Below are 24,270 nucleotides of genomic sequence, written 5' to 3'. Positions count from 1 at the left end.
GTGGAAAAATAACCCCCCTGCAGCCCTGCATAGTTCTTCAGGTCGTGTGTCTTCAATACAGGCAGAATAAAAAGGCATGGTGCAGTGCGTGGGATTGCAAATGGGATTTCTGTTTTAGAAGCACAGCAAATATTAATCATCAAAAAACAAATTAAAATATTACATAGATTAGGGAGTGTTTAACATGTAGAAAACAAAGTTCTGATTAGAGGAGAAACCTCAGAATGGAGCGTGGTAACCAGTGGAGTACAACAGGGATCAGTATTAGGTCCTCTGCTATTTCTAATCTACATTAATGATTAAGATTCTGGTATAGTAAGCAAAAATTTGCAGATGACACAAAAACAGGAGGAGTGGCAAACACTGTTGCAGCAGCAAAGGTCATTCAAAATGATCTAGACAAGATTCAGAACTGGGCAGACACATGGCAAATGACATTTAATACAGAAAAGTGTAAGGTACTGCACGCAGGAAATAAAAATGTGCTTTGTAAATATCATATGGGAGACACTGAAATTGCAGAAGGAATCTGTGAAAAAGACCTAGGTGTCATCATCTAGACAATTTGGGGAAGCAATAAAAAAAGGCCAACAAGATGCTCGGATACATTGTGAAAAGTGTTGAATTTAAATCAAGGGAAGTAATGTTAAAACTGTACAATGCATTAGTAAGACATCATCCTGAATATTGTGTTCAGTTCTGGTCACCTCGCTACAAAAAGGATATAGAAAGAGTGCAAACAGGCTAAAAGAATTGAATCTGTTCAGTCTTGAACAAAGAAGACTATGTGGCGACCTAATTCAAGCATTCAAAATTCTAAAAGGTATTGACAGTGTCGACCCAAGGGACTTCTTTGACTTGAAAAAAGAAACAAGGACCAGGGGTCACAAATGGAGATTAGACAAAGGGGCATTCAGAACAGAAAATAGGAGGCAGTTTTTTACACAGAGAATTTTGAGGGTCTGGAACCAACTCCCCAGTAATGTTGTTGGAAGCTGACACCCTGGGATATTAAGCTACTAACAACCAAATGAGCAAGATAGGCCGAATGGATAGTAAAAGGAGAATTCATGATGAAATTCAAGTTGAAATAAATATTTGATCATTGCAAAAGTATGAACCGTGGCATTGTGGGTAGGGTACTGGGGTTAGATGTTCTTTATTCTTTCAAATTTCAAAAAATAATTTAATCTTTAATAAAAGGCATTGCTCACCCCTCTAACACTTTAGAAGGAATGTTGGATCCTGCCTGATTCCCAGCTCAGGATCTTGTAGTGTCTGGATAACTACAAGATCCCTTAGGCTGTCATTCATGATTGGTATCTATTGGGCAGACGCCCAGTGAGCTCAAGCAGGCAATATAGGGCTGTCTTTGTCCCCCTGGAAGCTCAGTGCCACACTCCTGGGTGTGAAGAGGTGATTGGCTTGGTTGTGGATTAGAGGACCCCCTCTGTTCACCTCAGCTGTTGTGGGGTTTCCTGCTGGAGGGAAAATGTGTTTTAATGGGGAGTTAAAAACAGGGTAAAGTAACTGGGAGCACTGTATTCATGTAAAAATAAATAAATAAGAGGAATACCTCTTAGACCCAAAGAAATCTATCAGTAGTATTCTGACACAGGGTTGGCTTTGTAGAGGAGCCGAGCTAGTAAGAAAGAGTTGTAATTTTGTACAATTTTGTTTTCCCACAGATCCCAGAGAGAGCCACACTATCCCTGAATCTAAAGCACAGGAGAAGCCAGAGATAGAAGCAGTTTCCACACAAGAGGAGTCCTTTGAGCAGGAGTGCTGTGCATGTCTAATGCAGGTTACAGAGCTACCCTTTGTTAAAGATGAAGAGGTCCCTGAACAGCAATGTGTTCCTATCAAAGAGGAGATCATAGAGCAGGAATGTGTCTCCATCGCAGAGGAACCTCCTCCTGAAAATAATGCCTGTACACTTGAGGACAAGAAGCAGCTGGGATCCAGGCTGTGTGATGATTCTCCATCTGAATGTGAACTGGGATTTAGAGGTAATCCTACAATAATAGGTAATCCTTCATCTTGCAGAGCTGCTACTGAACACCAGCAGTGTGCTTGAGTCATATTTTAACCAAGGGGAGCTGCCCAACCACTCTGTCAACAAGGACATAACTGCTTGCTGCTGAGGCAGCTGCTAGATGTGCAGCCACTGTCCCGCCTCTTTAGAATGCTGTTAGATCAGCGGTGTCCAGTCACGCTCCTGGAGGCCATTCCACTCCACATTGAACACGTTCACTTCTATAAAGTGCTGCTCCTGTGCCTGGATGGAGGTTTAATTGGTTCACTTAAACAACTTAGAACAGGGTTGGAACAAAGAGCAGGAGTGGAAGGGCCAGCTCTGGACGCCCCTGTGTTAGATCTGTGCCTTTCCCCATTCCTGGTAGCCTGTTTGCTGTTGTGCTGCTCCCACAGCTTTACAGAGCTGCAGAGATCACATGTCCATCACTGGGTGATGTCACATCCAGTCGGGTTGCTTAGCGTCCCCAGAAGAAACATTTCAATAGAGAATTTCTCTGCAGAGTATGCAGGAGCATCACCAAAATGAGAGCGAACCTGTAGTATATGAGAATGAAAACCAACAGTCTTATTGTATTCCTTACACTTTATTCAAATACAATCTCATTTTTAAATGCTCATCACACTACAGCTATCCCAGGGACTGTAATGTTTGCTCGCGGCGCCACATTTCCCTCTTGTGCATCACACAGTAAGCATTGCTGTGTTATTATTGTGACAGTACAGTAAGTACGTGTGTGGAGGGGTTCTGTACAGTAGACCAGCGAATTAGTTTCAGCTGTGAGGGGGAATCTGGGAATTGTAGTTTTACCGGATCTGTGCTCTACAGATATTTTACGCTAAAACCATAAAAAGAGAAATTTGTTGTGGAAAAATAACCCCCCTGCAGCCCTGCATAGTTCTTCAGGTCGTGTGTCTTCAATACAGGCAGAATAAAAAGGCATGGTGCAGTGCGTGGGATTGCAAATGGGATTTCTGTTTTAGAAGCACAGCAAATATTAATCATCAAAAAACAAATTAAAATATTACATAGATTAGGGAGTGTTTAACATGTAGAAAACAAAGTTCTGATTAGAGGAGAAACCTCAGAATGGAGCGTGGTAACCAGTGGAGTACAACAGGGATCAGTATTAGGTCCTCTGCTATTTCTAATCTACATTAATGATTAAGATTCTGGTATAGTAGGCAAAAATTTGCAGATGACACAAAAACAGGAGGAGTGGCAAACACTGTTGCAGCAGCAAAGGTCATTCAAAATGATCTAGACAAGATTCAGAACTGGGCAGACACATGGCAAATGACATTTAATACAGAAAAGTGTAAGGTACTGCACGCAGGAAATAAAAATGTACATTATAAATATCATATGGGAGATATTGAAATTGGAGAAGGAATCTATGAAAAAGACCTAGGAGTTTTTGTTGACTCAGAAATGTCTTCATCTAGACAATGTGGGGAAGCTATAAAAAAGGCTAACAAGATGCTCGGATACATTGTGAAAAGTGTTGAATTTAAATCAAGGGAAGTAATGTTAAAACTGTACAATGCATTAGTAAGACATCATCCTGAATATTGTGTTCAGTTCTGGTCACCTCGCTACAAAAAGGATATAGAAAGAGTGCAAACAGGCTAAAAGAATTGAATCTGTTCAGTCTTGAACAAAGAAGACTATGTGGCGACCTAATTCAAGCATTCAAAATTCTAAAAGGTATTGACAGTGTCGACCCAAGGGACTTTTTGACTTGAAAAAAGAAACAAGGACCAGGGGTCACAAATGGAGATTAGACAAAGGGGCATTCAGAACAGAAAATAGGAGGCAGTTTTTTACACAGAGAATTTTGAGGGTCTGGAACCAACTCCCCAGTAATGTTGTTGAAGCTGACACCCTGGGATATTAAGCTACTAACAACCAAATGAGCAAGATAGGCCGAATGGATAGTAAAAGGAGAATTCATGATGAAATTCAAGTTGAAATAAATATTTGATCATTGCAAAAGTATGAACCGTGGCATTGTGGGTAGGGTACTGGGGTTAGATGTTCTTTATTCTTTCAAATTTCAAAAAATAATTTAATCTTTAATAAAAGGCATTGCTCACCCCTCTAACACTTTAGAAGGAATGTTGGATCCTGCCTGATTCCCAGCTCAGGATCTTGTAGTGTCTGGATAACTACAAGATCCCTTAGGCTGTCATTCATGATTGGTATCTATTGGGCAGACGCCCAGTGAGCTCAAGCAGGCAATATAGGGCTGTCTTTGTCTCCCTGGAAGCTCAGTGCCACACTCCTGGGTGTGAAGAGGTGATTGGCTTGGTTGTGGATTAGAGGACCCCCTCTGTTCACCTCAGCTGTTGTGGGGTTTCCTGCTGGAGGGAAAATGTGTTTTAATGGGGAGTTAAAAACAGGGTAAAGTAACTGGGAGCACTGTATTCATGTAAAAATAAATAAATAAGAGGAATACCTCTTAGACCCAAAGAAATCTATCAGTAGTATTCTGACACAGGGTTGGCTTTGTAGAGGAGCCAAGCTAGTAAGAAAGAGTTGTAATTTTGTACAATTTTGTTTTCCCACAGATCCCAGAGAGAGCCACACTATCCCTGAATCTAAAGCACAGGAGAAGCCAGAGATAGAAGCAGTTTCCACACAAGAGGAGTCCTTTGAGGAGGAGTGCTGTGCAAGTCTAATGCAGGTTACAGAGCTACTCTTTGTTAAAGATGAAGAGGTCCCTGAACAGCAATGTGTTCCTATCAAAGAGGAGATCATAGAGCAGGAATGTGTCTCCATCACAGAGGAACCTCCTCCTGAAAATAATGCCTGTACACTTGAGGACAAGAAGCAGCTGGGATCCAGGCTGTGTGATGATTCTCCATCTGAATGTGAACTGGGATTTAGAGGTAATCCTACAATAGGCAAATGACATTTAATAGAGAAAAGTGTAAGGTACTGCACACAGGAAATAAAAATGTGCATTGTAAATATCATATGGGAGACACTGAAATTGCAGAAGGAATCTGTGAAAAAGACCTAGGTGTCATCATCTAGACAATGTGGGGAAGCTATAAAAAAGGCTAACAAGATGCTCGGATACATTGTGAAAAGTGTTGAATTTAAATCAAGGGACGTAATGTTAAAACTGTACAATGCATTAGTAAGACATCATCCTGAATATTGTGTTCAGTTCTGGTCACCTCGCTACAAAAAGGATATAGAAAGAGTGCAAACAGGCTAAAAGAATTGAATCTGTTCAGTCTTGAACAAAGAAGACTATGTGGCGACCTAATTCAAGCATTCAAAATTCTAAAAGGTATTGACAGTGTCGACCCAAGGGACTTCTTTGACTTGAAAAAAGAAACAAGGACCAGGGGTCACAAATGGAGATTAGACAAAGGGGCATTCAGAACAGAAAATAGGAGGCAGTTTTTTACACAGAGAATTTTGAGGGTCTGGAACCAACTCCCCAGTAATGTTGTTGGGAAGCTGACACCCTGGGATATTAAGCTACTAACAACCAAATGAGATAGGCCGAATGGATAGTAAAAGGAGAATTCATGATGAAATTCAAGTTGAAATAAATATTTGATCATTGCAAAAGTATGAACCGTGGCATTGTGGGTAGGGTACTGGGGTTAGATGTTCTTTATTCTTTCAAATTTCAAAAAATAATTTAATCTTTAATAAAAGGCATTGCTCACCCCTCTAACACTTTAGAAGGAATGTTGGATCCTGCCTGATTCCCAGCTCAGGATCTTGTAGTGTCTGGATAACTACAAGATCCCTTAGGCTGTCATTCATGATTGGTATCTATTGGGCAGACGCCCAGTGAGCTCAAGCAGGCAATATAGGGCTGTCTTTGTCTCCCTGGAAGCTCAGTGCCACACTCCTGGGTGTGAAGAGGTGATTGGCTTGGTTGTGGATTAGAGGACCCCCTCTGTTCACCTCAGCTGTTGTGGGGTTTCCTGCTGGAGGGAAAATGTGTTTTAATGGGGAGTTAAAAACAGGGTAAAGTAACTGGGAGCACTATATTCATGTAAAAATAAATAAATAAGAGGAATACCTCATCTTAGACCCAAATAAATCTATCAGTAGCATTCTGACATGGGGCTATCTTTGTAGAGGAGCCGAGCTAGTAAGAAAGAGTTGTAATTTTGTACAATTTTGTTTTCCCACAGATCCCAGAGAGAGCCACGCTATCCCTGAATCAGAAACACAGGAGGAGCAAAAGATAGAAGCAGTTTCCACACAAGAGGAGTCCTTTGAGCAGGACTGCTGTGCAAGTCTAATGCAGGTTACAGAGCTGCAGTTTGTTAAAGATGAAGAGGTCCCTGAACAGCAATGTGTTCCTATCAAAGAGGAGTTCATAGAGCAGGAATGTGTCTCCATCGCAGAGGAACTTCCTCATGAAAATAATGCCTGTACACTTGAGGACAAGAAGAAGCTGGGATCCAGGCTGTGTGATGATTCTCCATCTGAATGTGAACTGGGATTTAGAGGTAATCCTACAAAACAAGCAGCATTGAGCTGCCTATTCATCTTGCAGAGCTGCTACTGAACACCAGCAGTGTGCTCCACATTCATATTTTAACCAAGGGGAGCTGCCCAGCCTGTGCCTTTCCCCATTCCTGGAAGCCTGTTTGCAGTTGTGCTGCTCCCACAACTTTACAGAGCTGCAGGGATCACATGTCCCGTCACTGGGTGATGTAACATCCAGTCGAGTTGCTTAAAGTCCCCAGAAGAAATATTTCAGTAGAGAATTTCTGTGCACGGTCTGCAGCAGAATCGCCAAAATGAGAGCGAACCCGTATTGTGTGAGAAAGAAAACCAGTCTTACTGTATTCCTTACACTTTATTCAAATACAGTATAATTTTTAAATGCTCATGTGACCAAGTGCCAGCCCCGTGTGTATTTTCTGTTTATATTTTGCGGGTTGTGTGTTCGGTGAGTGGAGAATGGGATTGGAGACGGAGGTAACAAGAATAAGAATAGTTAAAGTATTAGTAGTAAAATATCTGCTCGCCGTGTTTTGTTTAGTCCGTTTTGTTTGTCTGGTTATTTTGGCGAATGTGCCATGTCCTGTTTTTTGTATTGTTACAACAGTTTATTTTCTGTCTGTTTGTTTATTTATTAAATGCTGAGCGAAAGCATTCGCTCAGCTCCACCAAACTCCACCTCTCTTTTTGTTTATTTCCTGGCTCTGGTCTGACGCCACCCACTCCGGCCGTCTTTGTGACAGCTCATCACACTACAGCTATCCCAGGCACTGTAATGTTTGCTTGCAGCGCCACATTTCCCTCCTGTGCGTCTCGCAGTAAGCATTGCTGTGTTATTATTGTCATAGTACAGTAAGTACGTTTGTGGAGGGGTTCTGTACAGCAGACCAGCGAATCAGTTTCAGCTGTGAGGGGGAATCTGGGAATTGTAGTTTTACCGGATCTTTGCTGTTTTTGTTTGTGGAAAAACAAACCCCCTCCAGCCCTGCATAGTTCTACATGTCATGTGTCTTCAATACAGGCAGAATAAAAAGGCAAGGTGCAGTGTGTGGGATTGCAAATGGGATTTCTGTTTTTAGAAGCACAGCAAATATGAATCATCAAAAAACAAATTCAAATATTACATAGATTATGGAGTGGTTAACATGTAGAAAACAGAAAGTTCAGATTAGAGGAGAAACCTCAGAATGCAGTGTGGTAACCAGTGCAGTACCACAGGGATCAGTATTAGGTCCTCTGCTATTCCTAATCTGCATTAATGATTTCGATTCTGGTATAGTAAGCAGATGACACAAAAATAGGAGGAGTGGCAAACACTGTTGCAGCAGCAAAGGTCATTCAAAATGATCAGATTCAGAACTGGGCAGACACATGGCAAATGACATTTAATAGAGAAAAGTGTAAGGTACTGCACGCAGGAAATAAAAATGTACATTATAAATATCATATGGGAGATACTGAAATTGGAGAAGGAATCTATGAAAAAGACCTAGGAGTTTTTGTTGACTCAGATATGTCTTCATCTAGACAATGTGGGGAAGCTATAAAAAAGGCCAACAAGATGCTTGGATATATTGTGAAAAGTGTTGAATTTAAATCAAGGGAAGTAATGTTAAAACTGTACAATGATTTAGTAAGACCTCATCTTGAATATTGTGTTCAGTTGAGGTCACCTACAAAAAGGATATTGCTGCTCTAGAAAGAGTGCAAAGAAGAGCGACCAGAATTATTCCAGGCTTAAAAGGCATGTTATGTGCAGACAGGTTAAAAGAATTGAAACTATTCAGTCTTAAAAAAAGAAGACTATGCAGCGACCTAATTCAAGCATTCAAAATTCCCAAGAATGCTGTACAATAACCCTTGTCTCTCTTTCTTTCTTTAGCTTCTAAAGTAGATGAAGGAGAACACGACTCCACTCCATCATCCCAGTGCAAAAACTCTTCTAGTGGCAAACCACGGTGCAAGAAACGCAGAGAAACAACACCCCAAGAAGATTATGTGAAGACATTGAGAACGCGCCCAGTTAAAATCCCTTCTTTACAAGACAGACCCCCTCTTACTGTGAAGAGTACAGAGATGCCACGTGTATCACTGCGTAAAAGACACCAGCGCATTCAGACAGGAAAGAAACCTTCCCACATACAGTCCAGTGATAAGAGTTTCACACAGTTAGGAAATCATCACTCACACCAGCGCATTCACACAGGAGAGAATCCTTATCACTGCCCTGAGTGTGGGAAGAGATTCAGTCACTTAGGAAACCTTAAAATCCACCAGCGCATTCACACAGGAGAGAAACCTCATCACTGTGCTGAGTGTGGGAAGAGATTCAGCCAGTCAGGAGATCTTAAAAGACACCATAAAATTCACACAGGAGAGAAACCTTATCACTGCACTGAGTGTGGGAAGAGATTCACCCTGTTTGGAAACCTTAAAGGACACCAAAAAATTCACACAGGAGAGAAACCTTATCACTGCACTGAGTGTGGGAAGAGATTCACTCACATAGGAAACCTTAACAAACACAAAGCCATTCACACAGGAGAGAAACCACATCAATGTGATGTTTGTGAGAAGAGATTCAGCCAGTTAGGAGACCTTAAAAGACACCATAAAATTCACACAGGTGTGTAATCCTCTCCCTGCTCTTAAATGTGTGAAGAAGTTAAGACCGTTGCAGGGTCTTGCAGGAGTCGAGAACATTCTCAGAATTGCAGACAACTGAACAACAGGAGGATATTTGACTAAATACAGAAATTGTTAAATTTAAAACGTTACCGAAATAAAGGAAAAGAGAAGTCTCAAGTTTCTTCTTTTGGCTGAGTCTTGTATTCCTCGTGTTGTTGAGCATTGGCATTGTGTTCTGTCACATTAGTAATGTATTAAACAGATTGTTATTATGAATGCACTTCTCTTGCTTTTCTCATGCATTGTTCAGCCTCTTGCAGTTATCCACAGTTACCATGAGGGCAGCTTGAAGCGTAAAAGCAATGCTTTTGTTTAATACTGCCCTCTCTATCTTGGGTACGCCATTAACAAGTGTAGGCCCCTGTGTTTTTAATATTAATTTGCTGATTGACAATGAGACTGCTAAAGAAAATAAAATCTATATTAAATATGCTGTGCTGCCTGTTTTAAATGCTATCTTAAATGATGTTCAGCGTCTTGTCAATCAAAGATTTCATTTTAAACATAGAGTAATAAATACTATGATGTCCTTGTTTCTACATTTCTTGTATATACCCTGATTGGAGCAGCTTTTTAAACTGCTGTCTGCTCATACAAGCCATCCATGTACAATTAAACATATATTTTGTCATTAAGTTTTATATAGCTCTGTGGTTTATAAAAATAGTTTTTACATATTTAACTTTTCAGTTCTGCGCTTTCCTGTAAAATGTTCCCCGTTGTTACAAGTTTGTTGTAACTTTTTATGATTTTGGGAAATGCACTCTTGTTGGATATTTTATCTATTATTTGTAGTGTTTTAGATTGCAAGGCTGTGAGATTTTAAACAGCAATCTCACACGACTGCATGGAAGTTGGAATTGGGGGTCAAGGGTTTATAAACTGCAGAATCGGGAATAGAAGACAGAGCAGACATTTTCAATACTTGGAAATGGGAATTTTAGCAGCAATGCCTGCATCTTTTGTTTGAAGTAGATTATGATTAGCTGCTCTGCACTAAAGCCACAAGTCTGTTGCAATTGACCCACATGGTTTTCATTGCTGGCTTCATTAGGAGCAGTGGGACTACATTGTCTTTAACAGATTTCCATAAATGCTGTGCACAACACCACTATCAGTGCAAGAGGCTGAAAGCAGAGACGCAGTGCTGTTATAAAGCAATGCCAACAACATTCATCTGGCGAGCCTGTACAACCTGTGTCCCAGATTTACAGCCTAATAAAGTCAAGGATACCAAATGTGCTTTCAGCAGTGGAAGATGCTGTTGGTAGTGATAGTGTTGGACTGGATACACAAGAGGCTGTCCCTGGAACAACAGGTATCATTCACTACAAAATGAATATTCAAATCAATTCAAAATGAGGGGTCGCACCCCCTGTGCAGCTATGTGATCTGATGCAGTATTTATAAATGCATCTAGATTATTCCTGCTGTCTCTCCACATAAACCTGTCCAAGGATGACAGTATCAGCTCTTCTGTGCCTGTGTTGTTTTAAATGGTTTCTTAACACAGGCCCAGTAGTTGTCCAGCCGTAAACTGCAAAGTCAGTTTGATAACACTAACACAATTTTTGTTCCTGGGTAGTAAGTGTTATTTCCTAATTGCTTATGCCTCAAAAGTATAGAAAATGACTATTATTCCCCACAAACTTTGCTTTTGTGACCAGGACAGTGATATTTCAAAATATCACTATTTCCAGTGGGAAAACGGGCAAATGTGTGTCTTTTCGTTCCATTAAGTCAGAAAAAAACAACATATGAATCCAAATTAACATGTATTTATACTAAAGTAATACAAAAAAATGACTACAAAAGATTTAGAAGTGAGTAGTTTTTCGAGATGTACAATTTTTCCTCACGACTCGGTTTTCATAACAAATCAATTTTTTCAAAGTATGGTCCCCAAGTGGGATCTAGAACTGGTACTGCAGGTCCTTATGGGTACCCTATTCGAGCCCATGGCGTCAGCAGAACTGCGCCCTGTTTCACTGAAGGTGGCGTTTTTAATAGCCAGTATGTCAGCCAGACGAGTAAGTGAGCTTCATGCGCTGTCCATCGATGACACATGCATGGCTTTCACTGGAAGTGACTCGCGGGTCCTGGAAACAGTCCAACCAGCTGTTTGCCTGCTATGGGTCCCGCTTTAGAGGTCAGGCCCTATCGAAGCAACGTCTATCGCACTGGGTGGCAGATGCTATACGCTTGGCATATGAACACATGGACTCCCCTTACCGGGGGACATTATGGCCCATTCTACCAGGGGCCAAGCAACTTTGTGGGCTTTCCTTCATGACGCCTCCTTAGATTAGTTATGCAATGCTGCTACATGGACAGGTAGTCAGACAGGTAGTCAACCCTCTCTGGGCTCTAGGGTGTTACAGGCGGCATGCCCTTAGGCGTCATGTTGGCTCTGAGCCTATCGCCGTGGGGCTGTACTGTCGGTAATCTGGAGCCACGGTTGTCATTCAATTGAAAGGGAACGTTAGGTTATTACTATAACCCTGGTTCCCTGAAAGAGAATGACAACCATTACCCTTCGAGGTTGTGTCCCCAGCTGACCTCTGTTTTCGAAAGGAAATGGCGATGTGCTACTGTGAGGATGTCCCTCTTCAACAGGAGGTGGGAGGGACTTCCCCCTCACAGCAGGGCCCTGATAGGGAAGCTTTTTTTATATAAGCTCAGTGATTGGCTGTCAGAGAGTGCGCTTCCCATTCGGTAATGGTTGTCATTCTCTTTCAAGGAACCAGGGTTATGGTAATGACCTAATGTTCAGCTGAGTGGATGGGGGCAGGGCTGCACAGCGATTTATTTATTTCTGTTTTAAAATGGAACATTTGCCTGCAAAAAAATCTTTATTTGAATCTACAACCTTCACTTTACAAGAGTGTTGTGTTGCCTGCCAGTGCTACGCAATTAGTTGAGACAGTATTTTGAAAGATGAAGTCAGCCAGCTGAAAATTCTCCAGACTGTTATATTTCGAACCATCATCCTCATTGTGAGATTTTGAGCTGGAGCTGGATGTCCTGATGTCTGTTTTTTTAAGTGAAATGCATAAGAAACACCAACTATCCTGTAATATTATCTTGACATACATTAGTTGCTTAAATGATTTCCACTGTCTTATTTAGAAAAATGTACTGTTTACTGATCTGTACATACTACTTTGTCCCCAGCATTTGAATAATACTGAAGACGATGAACAGAACCATGTGATGTAAACAATCCAATTGAGAGGCTGCAGTCACATGACTCCGGCAGGGTACATACTGTCGGTATTTTGCAACCACAGAGTGTTCTTATACCTTCAGCCCCAGGAATTAGAAAGATATCATTCATGATGTGCCCAGTACTCTACTGTGCACCATCAGTGAGCGAGGACACTTTGACGTGATTTGACCAAGGTTATTTTTGCTTTTTAAGAAAACATACTTGCCAGTACAAGTTATTAAGAAAAAATACATTTTCAAGAGTTTGTTACAAAATACAGTACTAATATTAATTATATACAGTGTTTCTGTGTTCACATATAAACGTTTAGCATCTTTTGTTAAACAGACTCGCAATTAAAAAGCGTCAGTAACTAGAATCTGTAAATTTGCTGTAAAATCAGCTTCAGCGAGTGACGGTTACATGGTTAAGCTAACCCATAGAGACTTCTGTTCAGTTTTCAAGTTGCCTGTAATTCCAGGTAGATGGATGCTGTTTGCAATTGTACTTTTAAATGTGTTATAAATGATGATGTTTCCATGATTTCATATTAGTTCAGTAAGTAATAAATGTAGCATAATGCATTCTGCTAACGCTAAAGGCATATTTTATGTAAGGATTTGTGTTAAACTGCAGTATGTAATTCAACATGTTAATGTTGTATTCAACAGGTTATATTAGACTTTATGATACAATTCTGTAGGTTACTGGAAAACGTTTGGGCACAGATATAATTGTGGAAATTCATCTTAAATAAAACATATATTGTAGTGCCCCCTAGTATGCCGACAGAGCCCGACACAGGAGACCCTGTGTTACCACTATGGATTTAATTGATTATTTTAAATTACCAATTAAGTAGGTTTAACGACTACGCCAATTTAAAGCTAAGTTAACTACAAATAAATAACAGGTTCTTTAACAATCAAGAATGGCAAGTGCAAGTGTAAGTGAAAAATAAAATCGATTTTATTTGGGTAGGTGTCACAAAGACGGTCGGAGTGAGTGGCTTCAGACCAGAGCCAGGAAATAAACAACGAGAGAGGTGGAGTTTGGTGGAGCTCAGCATTTAATAAATAAACAGAACAGAAAATAAAAAGGTTGTAACAAAGAAAAACAAAGAACACGGCACATTCGCCAAAACAAAAGAAACAAACAAAACAGACTAACACTACCCAAAAGACGGTGAGCAGATATTTTAACTTTACGTTATTATTTTATTATTTATTACCTCCGTCTCCAATCCCTTCTCCACTCAAACACCCAACCCCGAGTGGGTGAAAACATGCAGCTTTTATGCAGCTGTACCGAGACTCCACTGCTAATCAATCATTCAATTGGAGTCGCGGTACAACCGCACGTGAATTAATAAAGTGCAATTCCCCGTGCTCACATGATTACTTTTTACTTGCACGTGAAGTGCTGTGCAATCCTCGTGCCTAAATACAAATATACATTTAAAACACAACACATAACACAAAATACACACAGGGGCTGGCACTTTGCTAAAGTATGACAATCAACACATTACAAACTAGTCAGTAGTTTAGTACTTAATTTCCATCCAAGAAAACACTTGCCAGTACAACAATAATTATCACTCGGCAATTTGATAGCAAAAACCATACAGATTGTCAAATATAGCAGCAGATTACAATACCACCTCAAATCGGGCCAAAAAGTGCCGTAGTGCCTTAAATAGTGAGTTTCACACAAACACTTCAAAAAGAGTGAGTTTCACACAAACACTTCAAAAAGAGTGAGTTTCACACAAACACTTCAAAAAGAGTGAGTTTCACACAAACACAATTCAGAGATAAATAAAACTTTGTATACATTTTAAATAAGACATGTCAAAAATAGTAGCAAGTTGTTAATTTCAAAGAACTAAAACTGATGCAAAGCACTATAGATTTAAACTGCCTAATTACAAACAGTAGACAGTATTCAATCACTATGCATGTTGCTACAATACAAGTTTGCAATCAGAGTTTGATGTACCATGTATAGTGGATAGACAACAAGACCCAAAGAATAGTAAAGAAAAAGACACTAGTTCTGCAAATTTAAAGCACGCTAATACACAGGACTCGCAGATATATTTCACACAAATTCAAACCGGGACGGCAATAGTAAAAGAAGGCATCTAGGTATTTCTTTCACAATTAAAAAGAGCAGTTTTCTTTCTTTCTGTTTAGACAAGACACATACAAAATAGCTACCCTGGTCTGAGAGCACGAGGGTTGCTATAGCAAACCACTCTATAGTGTGCATACTTAAATTCAGCGGTACTGTTGAGCCTTGACTCAACAAAATGTCACTATTGACACAACACTTCCAGGTATTTAGAAACGCGTCGTTGCATTTCTAAACTAAACAGTAAAAATGAGCGATTCTGCATATCAGACCTCCAGCTTCAGAATCTAAAAAGAATAATACAAAATCTTAAATGCAAGTTTATATTAAATATGTTACAATGTAATGAAGCAAAATATATATTAGATAATATATATATATATATATATATATATATATATATATATATATATATATTATAAAGTTAGGTTGTAGTTACGTTGTCATATTTGCTGTGTTTTATGTTATACAATAATACATAAATCAAATTATATATTAGTGTGTGTGTGTGTATTACCGTTTTGACGGCGGATTGCGGTATCAGTTTCTACTTTTAAATCCCGTTCATAATTTTTGTGGGTGTTGCCATCTCTCTGTTGATCAGCTCAGCAGCTCTGAGAGTCGGTGAGTTCGTTGAGTCAGCGTTGAGGCAGCGCTGTGAGTCATTAGCTCTCAACGGTGAGTTTAGGAATGATTTTGAGAGTTGTTGCTTCTCAGCATTGAAATTAGGAACACAGCCATATGGTGCAGGTCAAACTATTCAATGGGACTAGCAAGACGTTTACCGTTAGCATCTAGCACTCCAACCAATTTCCAGCCCATGCAAGTACTACAGTTTACAGTTTAAACTCTTACCAAATGGTAGTTTGCAGACCCCTGCTCTCGGCTCACACAATTTCCAAACCCGGTAGCTCTCCTGTTAGGTTGACCTGACGTGTTTTTATACACCTGTCCCCATTAGGAACTAGCACTGCAGTTACTATGGAGACCAATAAGTTTTCAGGGGATTTAAAAAGAGGACCTACCACATTATCAAAATAAACATACATCAAAAAAATAAAACAAAAATTACACCAAAGAAAAATAAATAAATCACATTGCACACCCATTACAATATGCAGGGGTTAGCACAGTCATGTTACACAACAGACACCTTACAAAATACTGACCTCACTAGGGCATGATCATAGACTGTATCCATTAGTATTACATACATGTTATTATATCCCAATATAAAATAAACACACCTCATAATGCTGTGCTAGCATTACTGACACGCTCACTGCTTTAAACCACACAGTTTTCTGCACGGGATCATTGTTTTGTTAATTTCCCAAACAACTGCACTTGTATTTTCTACATTCCAGCCTCCAGGTATTTGTTAGGTTCAAAAACGATGGGAAACAATAAGTTGACTTGTCCCCCTTTGGTCAGTGCTTTCAGCACACTTTCTGCACACACAGGGTAGATCTACTGCTGATTTCAGAGTTTAGCTGAAAAGCCAGTTGCCAGATTGATTGCTGCTGGCAATAGTTTTTATGCAGTGCAGTCTTCAGTAGGCATAGGAATTTGAATACATTGTTGTGGCCATTTCTTTAAAGATGCTACCGGTTAAATTTGTAACAGCTTTTGCCAAACTGTAGGCAAGACATAGCTCATTATGTGTGTCTTTTTGGTCCAAGTTTACAAATGCCGACATACACCTGACCCTCCTGTTTTCTTTCGCTTCTTTTACAAACATATTTTCTGCTGCAGACATGTTTTAATATTTTAACACCATTTCTTTGCGTGATCTCTGGCCCCTGCAGATTTTAACTCCACCCCTGACCATTCAAAAACGAAATATTCATTTTCCCCAAGCAGGATTGAAATATCTTCTCTTAGGTTTTGTTGCAGCTATCGCCGGGGGGTATCTGATACTGAACTGCCATTCTGTCTGATTATTATTATTATTATTATTATTATTATTAAATTGCATATGTCGGAAACAGTACAGCTTAAAAAAATATGAAAAGTTGAAAATGGTAATTTATTTGCAGGATGTGTGTGTACAGTGCCTACAGAAAGTCTATACCCCATTGAACTTTTTGCACATTTTATTGTGTCAGTGTCTCAGAGTTTCATGCATTTAAATGAGGATTTTTCCCCCCTTAAATACACACCATACTCCACACTCTTAAGAGGAAAAAAGTTATATATTAAATACAAAACTGAATTATCATAATTGGATAAGTCTCCACCCCCCTGAGTTAATACTTGGTGGAAGCACCTTTGGCAGCACTTACAGCTGTGAGTCTGTTGGGATAGGTCTCTACCAACTTTGCACACCTAGATTTGGCAATATTTGACCATTCTTCTTTACAAAACTGTTCAAGCTCTGTCAAGTTCCTTGGGGAGAGTTGATGGACAGCAATCTTAAAGTCATGCCACAAATTGTCGATTGGATTTAGGTCATGGCTCTGACTGGGCCACTCAAGGACATTTACCTTTTTGTTCCTTAGCCACTCCAATGTAGCTCTGGCTGTGTGCTTTGGGTCGTTGTCATGCTGAAAGGTGACCTTCCATCCAAGATTCAGCTTTCTTGCAGAGGGCTGCAGGTTTTCCTCAAGGACTTCTCTGTACTTTGCTCCATTCATTTTCCCTTCTATCCTGACAAGTGCCCCAGTCCCTGCTGATGAGAAACATCCCATTAACATGATGCTGCCACCACCATGCTTCACAGTAGGGGTGGTGCTCTTTGGGTGATGCGCTTGCACTAAACATAGCGCTTTGAATTTAGGCCAAAAAGTTCCATTTTAGTTTCGTCAGACCATAAAACTTTGTCACATGACATCCCGAGTGTTTTTTTGCATAGTTAAAATGGGATTCAAGGTGGGCTTTCTTGAGTAATGACTTCCTTCTTGCCACCCTACCATACAGGCCAGATTTGTGGAAAGCTTGGGATATTGTTGTTACATGCACACTTTGACTAGTCTTGGCAATAAAAGCCTGTAGCTCTTGCAGAATTGCCATTGGTCTCTTGGTAGTCTCTGATCAGTCTCCTTCATCCAGTTTAGAGGAATGTCCTGATCTAAGCAGGGTCTTGTTGGTGCCATACACCTTCCACTTTTAATAATTGTCTTGACAGTGCTCCAAGGGATATTCAAGGCCTTTGATATTTTTTTAAATATTTTTCTTTGATATTTGATATTATTTTTTCATACCTATCCCCTGATATGTGCCTTTCTACAACTTTGTCCCTTGGTGCGCATGTGTGAGTAAGACGGCTGTAGTGAGGACGTCAGACCAGAAGAAACACACAACACTGCAAGATGAAATGATGAATGAATGTGCTGCTGCGCACTTTATTATTATTAGAAAATAAAACAGTGGTACAAAAACACAGGACATGGCGCTTTAGCCAAAATAAAGAGACAAACTTGTGTTACACAGACCCATTGATATATTGTGTACCAATGACTATACATTAACACACTACACATAACATACAACACAAATAAATAGCTCAGGGGCGGGGCACTTTGACAAAGCATGGTTGAGTATTTGCTTTGCAATGCACTACCCAGCAGAGGGAATTTACAGGAACTGCTGAGCTTATCCTGAAATCACTACAGTTTAACACAGGTGGAGGCCACTTAACTTGGTGTGTGATTTTGAAGGCGATTGGTTTCACCTGAGCTAATTTAGGATTGCTATTACAAAGGGGATGGACACTTATCCAACCAAGCTATTTCAGTTTTTATTTTTAATTAATTTTCTACAAATTTCTAGAATATTTTTTTCACTTGAAAGTTGCAGGGTAGGATGTGTAGAGAAATGAAAAAAAAAAAAAAAAAACTTTTAATGCATTTTAATTCCAGGCTATAAGGAAACAAAAGGTGAACCTTTTGAAAGGGGGTGTAGACTTTCTATAGCCACTCTATCTATCTATCTATCTATATATATATATATATATATATATATATATATATATATATATATATATATATATATATATCAGTGGCTTGCAAAAGTATTCAGACCCCTGACCAATTCTCTCATATTACTGAATTACAAATGGTACATTGAAATTTCGTTCTGTTCGATATTTTATTTTAAAACACTTAAACTCAAAATCAGTTATTGTAAGGTGACATTGGTTTTATGTTGGGAAATATTTTTAAGAAAAATAAAAAAAACTGAAATATCTTGCTTGCATAAGTATTCAACCCCCACACATTAATATTTGGTAGAGCCACCTTTCCCTGCAATAACAGCTTTAAGTCTTTTGGGGTAAGTATGTACCAGCTTTGCACACAGTGTCGGAGTGATTTTGGCCCATTTTTCTTGGCAGATTTGCTCCAGGTTGTTCAGGTTGGTTGGACGACGCTTGTGGACCGCAATTTTCAAATAGTGCCACAGATTCTCAATGGGATTGAGATCAGGACTTTGACTGGGCCATTATAGGACATTCACCTTTTTGTTCTTGAGCCATTCCAATGTTGCTTTGGCCTTGTGCTTGGGATCATTGTCCTGCTGAAAGGTAAATTTCCTCCCAAGCTTCAGTTTTTTAGTGGACTGAAGCAGATTCTCTTGCAGTATTTTCCTGTATTTTGCTCCATCCATTCTTCCTTCAGTTGTCACAAGATGCCCAGTCTCTGCTGATGAGAAGCATCCCCACAGCATGATGCTGCCACCACCATATTTCACTATAGGGATGGTGTATTTTGAGGCATGGGAAGTGTTAGGTTTGCGCCACACATAGAGCTTTGAGTTTTGGCCAAAAAGCTCTATCTTGGTCTCTTCTGACCACAAAACCTTTTCCCACATCGCAGCTGGGTCACTCTCATGCTTTCTGGCAAACTCCAGACGTGCTTTCAGATGGTACTTTTTGAGTAACGTCTTCTTTCTTGCCTCCCTCCCATACAGGCCAGTATTATGCAGAACTCTTGATATGGTTGACTGGTGCACCATTACTCCACTCCCAGCCATTGAACTCTGTAGCTCCTTCAAAGTGATTGTTGGCCTCTCTGTTGCTTCTCTCACAAGTCTCCTTCTTGTTTGAGCGCTGAGTTTTGAAGGACGGCCTTTTCTTGGCAGTGCCTGGGTGGTGTGATGCAGCTTCCATTTCCTGATTATTGATCCAACTGTGCTCACTGGGATATCCAAACACTTGGATATTATTTTGTACCCTTTCCCTAATCTACGCATTTGTATTACTTTATCTCTAACTTCTGTAGAATGGTCTTTGGTGTTCATTTTCCTTCAGATTCACAGCCTTACCAGTGATCCTTCTACAGTGGGATTTTTATCCAGAAAATGTGACAGCAACTTTAATGGTTCACATAATGTGTCCTCGTTTGGGCAATTTCTTTCATTGGTGCAAACTGGGAGCTTCCACAGCACAGGGGTTGAACACTTATGCAAACAAGATATTTCAGTTTTTATTTTTCTTAAAAATATTTCCCAACATAAAACCAGTGTCACCTTACAATAATTGATTCTGAGTTCAGTGTTTAAAAATAAAATTTTAAACAGAACGAAATTTCAATGTACCATTTGTAATTCAGTAATATGAGAGAATTGGTCAGGGGTCTGAATACTTTTGCAAGCCACTGTATGTGTGTATATGTGTATATATATATATATATATATATATATATATATATATATATATATATATATATATATATATATATATATATATATATATATATACAGACGATCCTCGACTTACCACTCCTTTGCATTATTACACTGCTTCGACTTTATGACCTCGATACAGCATTTATAACACGGCGAGACCCGAGCCAAGCGTCATGTGCGCAGCTCGGTGTCTGAACCGCAGAAGCTGTCGTGGGCGCCCTGACTTAGTCTAGCGGGGTTTTTTTGTGTTTTTTTTTTATGCAAGTAACTTTTTATTTATTTATTTATTTGCCGTTAGCAATGTCTGATAAGAGCAACTGACTCAAAACAAAGCCTAAGCTGTGAACTCTGTCACATGATGAAGGGCTTAACTTCAGGCGATCATATTTCCTGCTAGGAGTACCACATACACACAATGAACACGTCATTGGAAAGCCCCGAGTCTGTACTTTTAAACAAGCCAGGCAGGTGTCTGAGTGAAATGCGCGTCACCATCGGGCTGAGTGTAAAGAGTTAAATAAATATTTGCATGAGTACAATATAACGGGTCATATACGGGTCATTTTGATACAATGGACTGACTTGTCAGTCTTGAATGTAACCTAAGTTCATAACAAGGTTCCTATTTTACAAATGTGCTTCGACTTGTGCTGAAACACGACTTGGTTAACCAATGTGATCACGTCCTGATGCGGATATATATATATATATATATCTATATAGAGTACGGTAAGATTCACATATATTGTTTTGTGACATTTTGCAAGTTTGCTAGAAATTTGTTTGTCTTGTTGATGGAAACTAAGCTATTGTCGGGGTAATTAAAAGAAAAACAAAAATGCCACGCCCCATTTGAATACGCAAGTAACTTCAATGCGTCCTTTGCTTAGCAATGGGCTCAACAACCATGAGCCTGTTTCCAGGGAGACCAGATTTCACATGACACCGCACCGGCATGATCACCCCGCCCCCACAGCGTTCCCATATCTCCTGATTTAGGACCACACCACTGCTCATTATAGGGTTCTGTATCACCATCAATAAGCTGTGCAGGACAAGAAACAGTCATCTAAGATGTTGAACATTTTAGGACTAAATAAATGTGAAGTATAAAATGTAATGTAATGTACTGTTTTTGCCGCCCCTTCAATCTGCTGCCCTAGGCGGCCGCCTGTTCTGTCTATATGGTTACGCTGGCCCTGGATGAGAGAACGGGGACGTAGATAACATCGATGCTCTTAATTTTTAATATACTGTAGCACAACACCAGTATTGGCAATGTTTGTGTAAATCTTTCAAAATATGCAGTTTGATAAAGGAACATTGTATCATAGATCATGTTTTGTAAACAAGTCTACATTTTTTAAGGTCCAAGGACAAAATGACTCCTTGCTAATTGGTTGTTTTAGGAGAAAGTATTCTAAAATACTCAAGATACTTAAGAACATAAGAACATAAGAAAGTTTACAAACGAGAGGAGGCCATTCGGCCCATCTTGCTCGTTTGGTTGTTAGTAGCTTATTGATCCCAAAATCTCATCAAGCAGCTTCTTGAAGGATCCCAGGGTGTCAGCTTCAACAACATTACTGGGGAGTTGATTCCAGACCCTCACAATTCTCTGTGTAAAAAAGTGTCTCCTATTTTCTGTTCTGAATGCCCCTTTTTCTAAACTCCATTTGTGACCCCTGGTCCTTGTTTCTTTTTTCAGGCTGAAAAAGTCCCTTGGGTCGACACTGTCAATACCTTTTAGAATTTTGAATGCTTGAATTAGGTCGCCACGTAGTCTTCTTTGTTCAAGACTGAACAGATTCAATTCTTTTAGCCTGTCTGCATATGACATGCCTTTTAAGCCCGGAATAATTCTGGTCGCTCTTCTTTGCACTCTTTCTAGAGCAGCAATATCTTTTTTATAGCGAGGTGACCAGAACTGAACACAATATTCAAGATGAGGTCTTACTAGTGCATTGTACAGTTTTAACATTACTTCCCTTGATTTAAATTCAACACTTTTCACAATGTATCCGAGCATCTTGTTAGCCTTTTTTATAGCTTCCCCACATTGTCTAGATGAAGACATTTCTGAGTCAACAAAAACTCCTAGGTCTTTTTCATAGATTCCTTCTCCAATTTCAATATCTCCCATATGATATTTATAATGTACATTTTTATTTCCTGCGTGCAGTACCTTACACTTTTCTCTATTAAATGTCATTTGCCATGTGTCTGCCCAGTTCTGAATCTTGTCTAGATCATTTTGAATGACCTTTGCTGCTGCAACAGTGTTTGCCACTCCTCCTACTTTTGTGTCGTCTGCAAATTTAACAAGTTTGCTTACTATACCAGAATCTAAATCATTAATGTAGATTAGGAATAGCAGAGGACCTAATACTGATCCCTGTGGTACACCGCTGGTTACCACACTCCATTCTGAGGTTTTTCCTCTAATCAGTACTTTCTGTTTTCTACATGTTAACCACTCCCTAATCCATGTACATGTGTTTCCTTGAATCCCAACTGCGTTCAGTTTGAGAATTAATCTTTTGTGCGGGACTTTGTCAAAAGCTTTCTGGAAATCTAAATAAACCATGTCATATGCTTTGCAATTATCCATTATCGATGTTGCATCCTCAAAAAAATCAAGCAAGTTAGTTAGGCACGATCTCCCTTTCCTAAAACCATGTTGACTGTCTCCCAGTACCCTGTTACCATATAGGTAATTTTCCATTTTGGATCTTATTATAGTTTCCATAAGTTTGCATATAATAGAAGTCAGGCTTACTGGTCTGTAGTTACCTGGTTCAGTTTTGTTTCCCTTTTTGTGGATCGCTATTACGTTTGCAATTTTCCAGTCTGTCGGTACCACCCCTGTGTCAAGAGACTGCTGCATGATCTTGGTTAGCGGTTTGTAAATTACTTCTTTCATTTCTTTGAGTACTACTGGGAGGATCTCATCCGGCCCAGGGGATTTGTTTATTTTAAGAGCTCCTAGTCCCTTTAACACTTCTGCCTCAGTTATGCTAAAGTTATTTAAAACTGGATAGGAACTGGATGACATGTGGGGCATGTTGTCAGTATCTTCCTTTGTAAAAACTTGTGAAAAGTAATCATTTAACATATTTGCTATTTTTTTTTCTTCCTCTACGATTTTGCCATTTGTATCTCTTAAACATTTAATCTCCTCTTTGAATGTTCTCTTGCTGTTGTAATATTGGAAAAACATTTTGGAATTGGTTTTAGCTCCCTTAGCAATGTTCATTTCTATTTCTCTCTTGGCCTTTCTAACTTCCTTTTTGACTTGCGTTTGCAGTTCTGTGTACTCTTTCTGCGTACTTTCTTTTTGGTCCTTTTTTAATGCTCTGTAAAGTGCCTTTTTTCGCTGAATATTTTTTTTAATTGATCTATTAAACCATTTTGGCAATTTAGTTTTACATTTAGATTTGTCTACTTTAGGGATATAATTGTTTTGCGCCTCTAGTACTACATTTTTGAAGAACAACCATCCTTCTTCTGTGGGTGTTTTCTCTATTTTACTCCAATCTACTTCTGTTAGTCTCTGTTTCATACCTTCATAGTTTGCTTTTCTAAAATTGTAAACCTTAGCTTTAGTCTTTACTTTTGGGGATTTAAAAAACACTTCAAATGAGACCATGTTGTGGTCTGAGTTTGCCAGTGGTTCTCTGACCTCTGTTTTAGTTATTCTATCTTCGTTATTTGAAAAGACTAAATCAAGGCATGCCTCCCCTCTAGTGGGTGCCTTCACAAATTGTGTTAGGAAGCAGTCATTTGTCATTTCCACCATTTCTATTTCATCCTTCGCGCTACCCACCGGGTTTTCCCATTTTATTTGGGGGAAGTTGAAATCCCCCATTAGTATGGCTTCTCCTTTGCTACACACATTTCTAATGTCATTGTATAACAGATTATTTTGCTCACCGTCTGAATCTGGCGGTCTATAGCATGCTCCTATTATTATGGCTTTTGAATTTTTGTCTGTTATTCTGACCCATATTGATTCGGTTTTATTTTCTTTGTCCAGGTTTAACACCTGGGCTTCAAGACTGTTTCTTATGTATAGCGCTACCCCTCCTCCTCT

The 24,270-nt window shown here is 39.5% G+C and overlaps 1 protein-coding gene across 4 annotated transcripts in view; it reads left to right on the top strand.

The window, feature by feature from the left end:
* LOC121305563 (fibrous sheath CABYR-binding protein-like) overlaps positions 1-24,270 on the top strand; it is a 133,453-nt gene that overhangs the window by 4,989 nt on the left and 104,194 nt on the right. For 3 of the 4 annotated variants that reach the window (XM_041237226.1, XM_041237225.1, XM_041237224.1), the window contains 3 exons: positions 1,689-2,009; positions 4,606-4,926; positions 6,202-6,522. In XM_041237226.1, the coding sequence (XP_041093160.1) occupies positions 1,689-2,009; positions 4,606-4,926; positions 6,202-6,522 (963 nt within the window). Of the gene's footprint in view, positions 1-1,688; positions 2,010-4,605; positions 4,927-6,201; positions 6,523-8,402; positions 9,422-24,270 lie in introns of those variants that run through there. The other variant, XM_041237228.1, reaches the window with a different exon arrangement.

Source organism: Polyodon spathula, chromosome 44 (genome assembly GCF_017654505.1).
Source record: "Polyodon spathula isolate WHYD16114869_AA chromosome 44, ASM1765450v1, whole genome shotgun sequence".
Lineage (NCBI taxonomy): Eukaryota > Metazoa > Chordata > Actinopteri > Acipenseriformes > Polyodontidae > Polyodon > Polyodon spathula.
The sequence above is the reverse complement of the archived record's forward strand: the minus strand, read 5'-3'. Positions and strand labels throughout refer to the sequence as shown.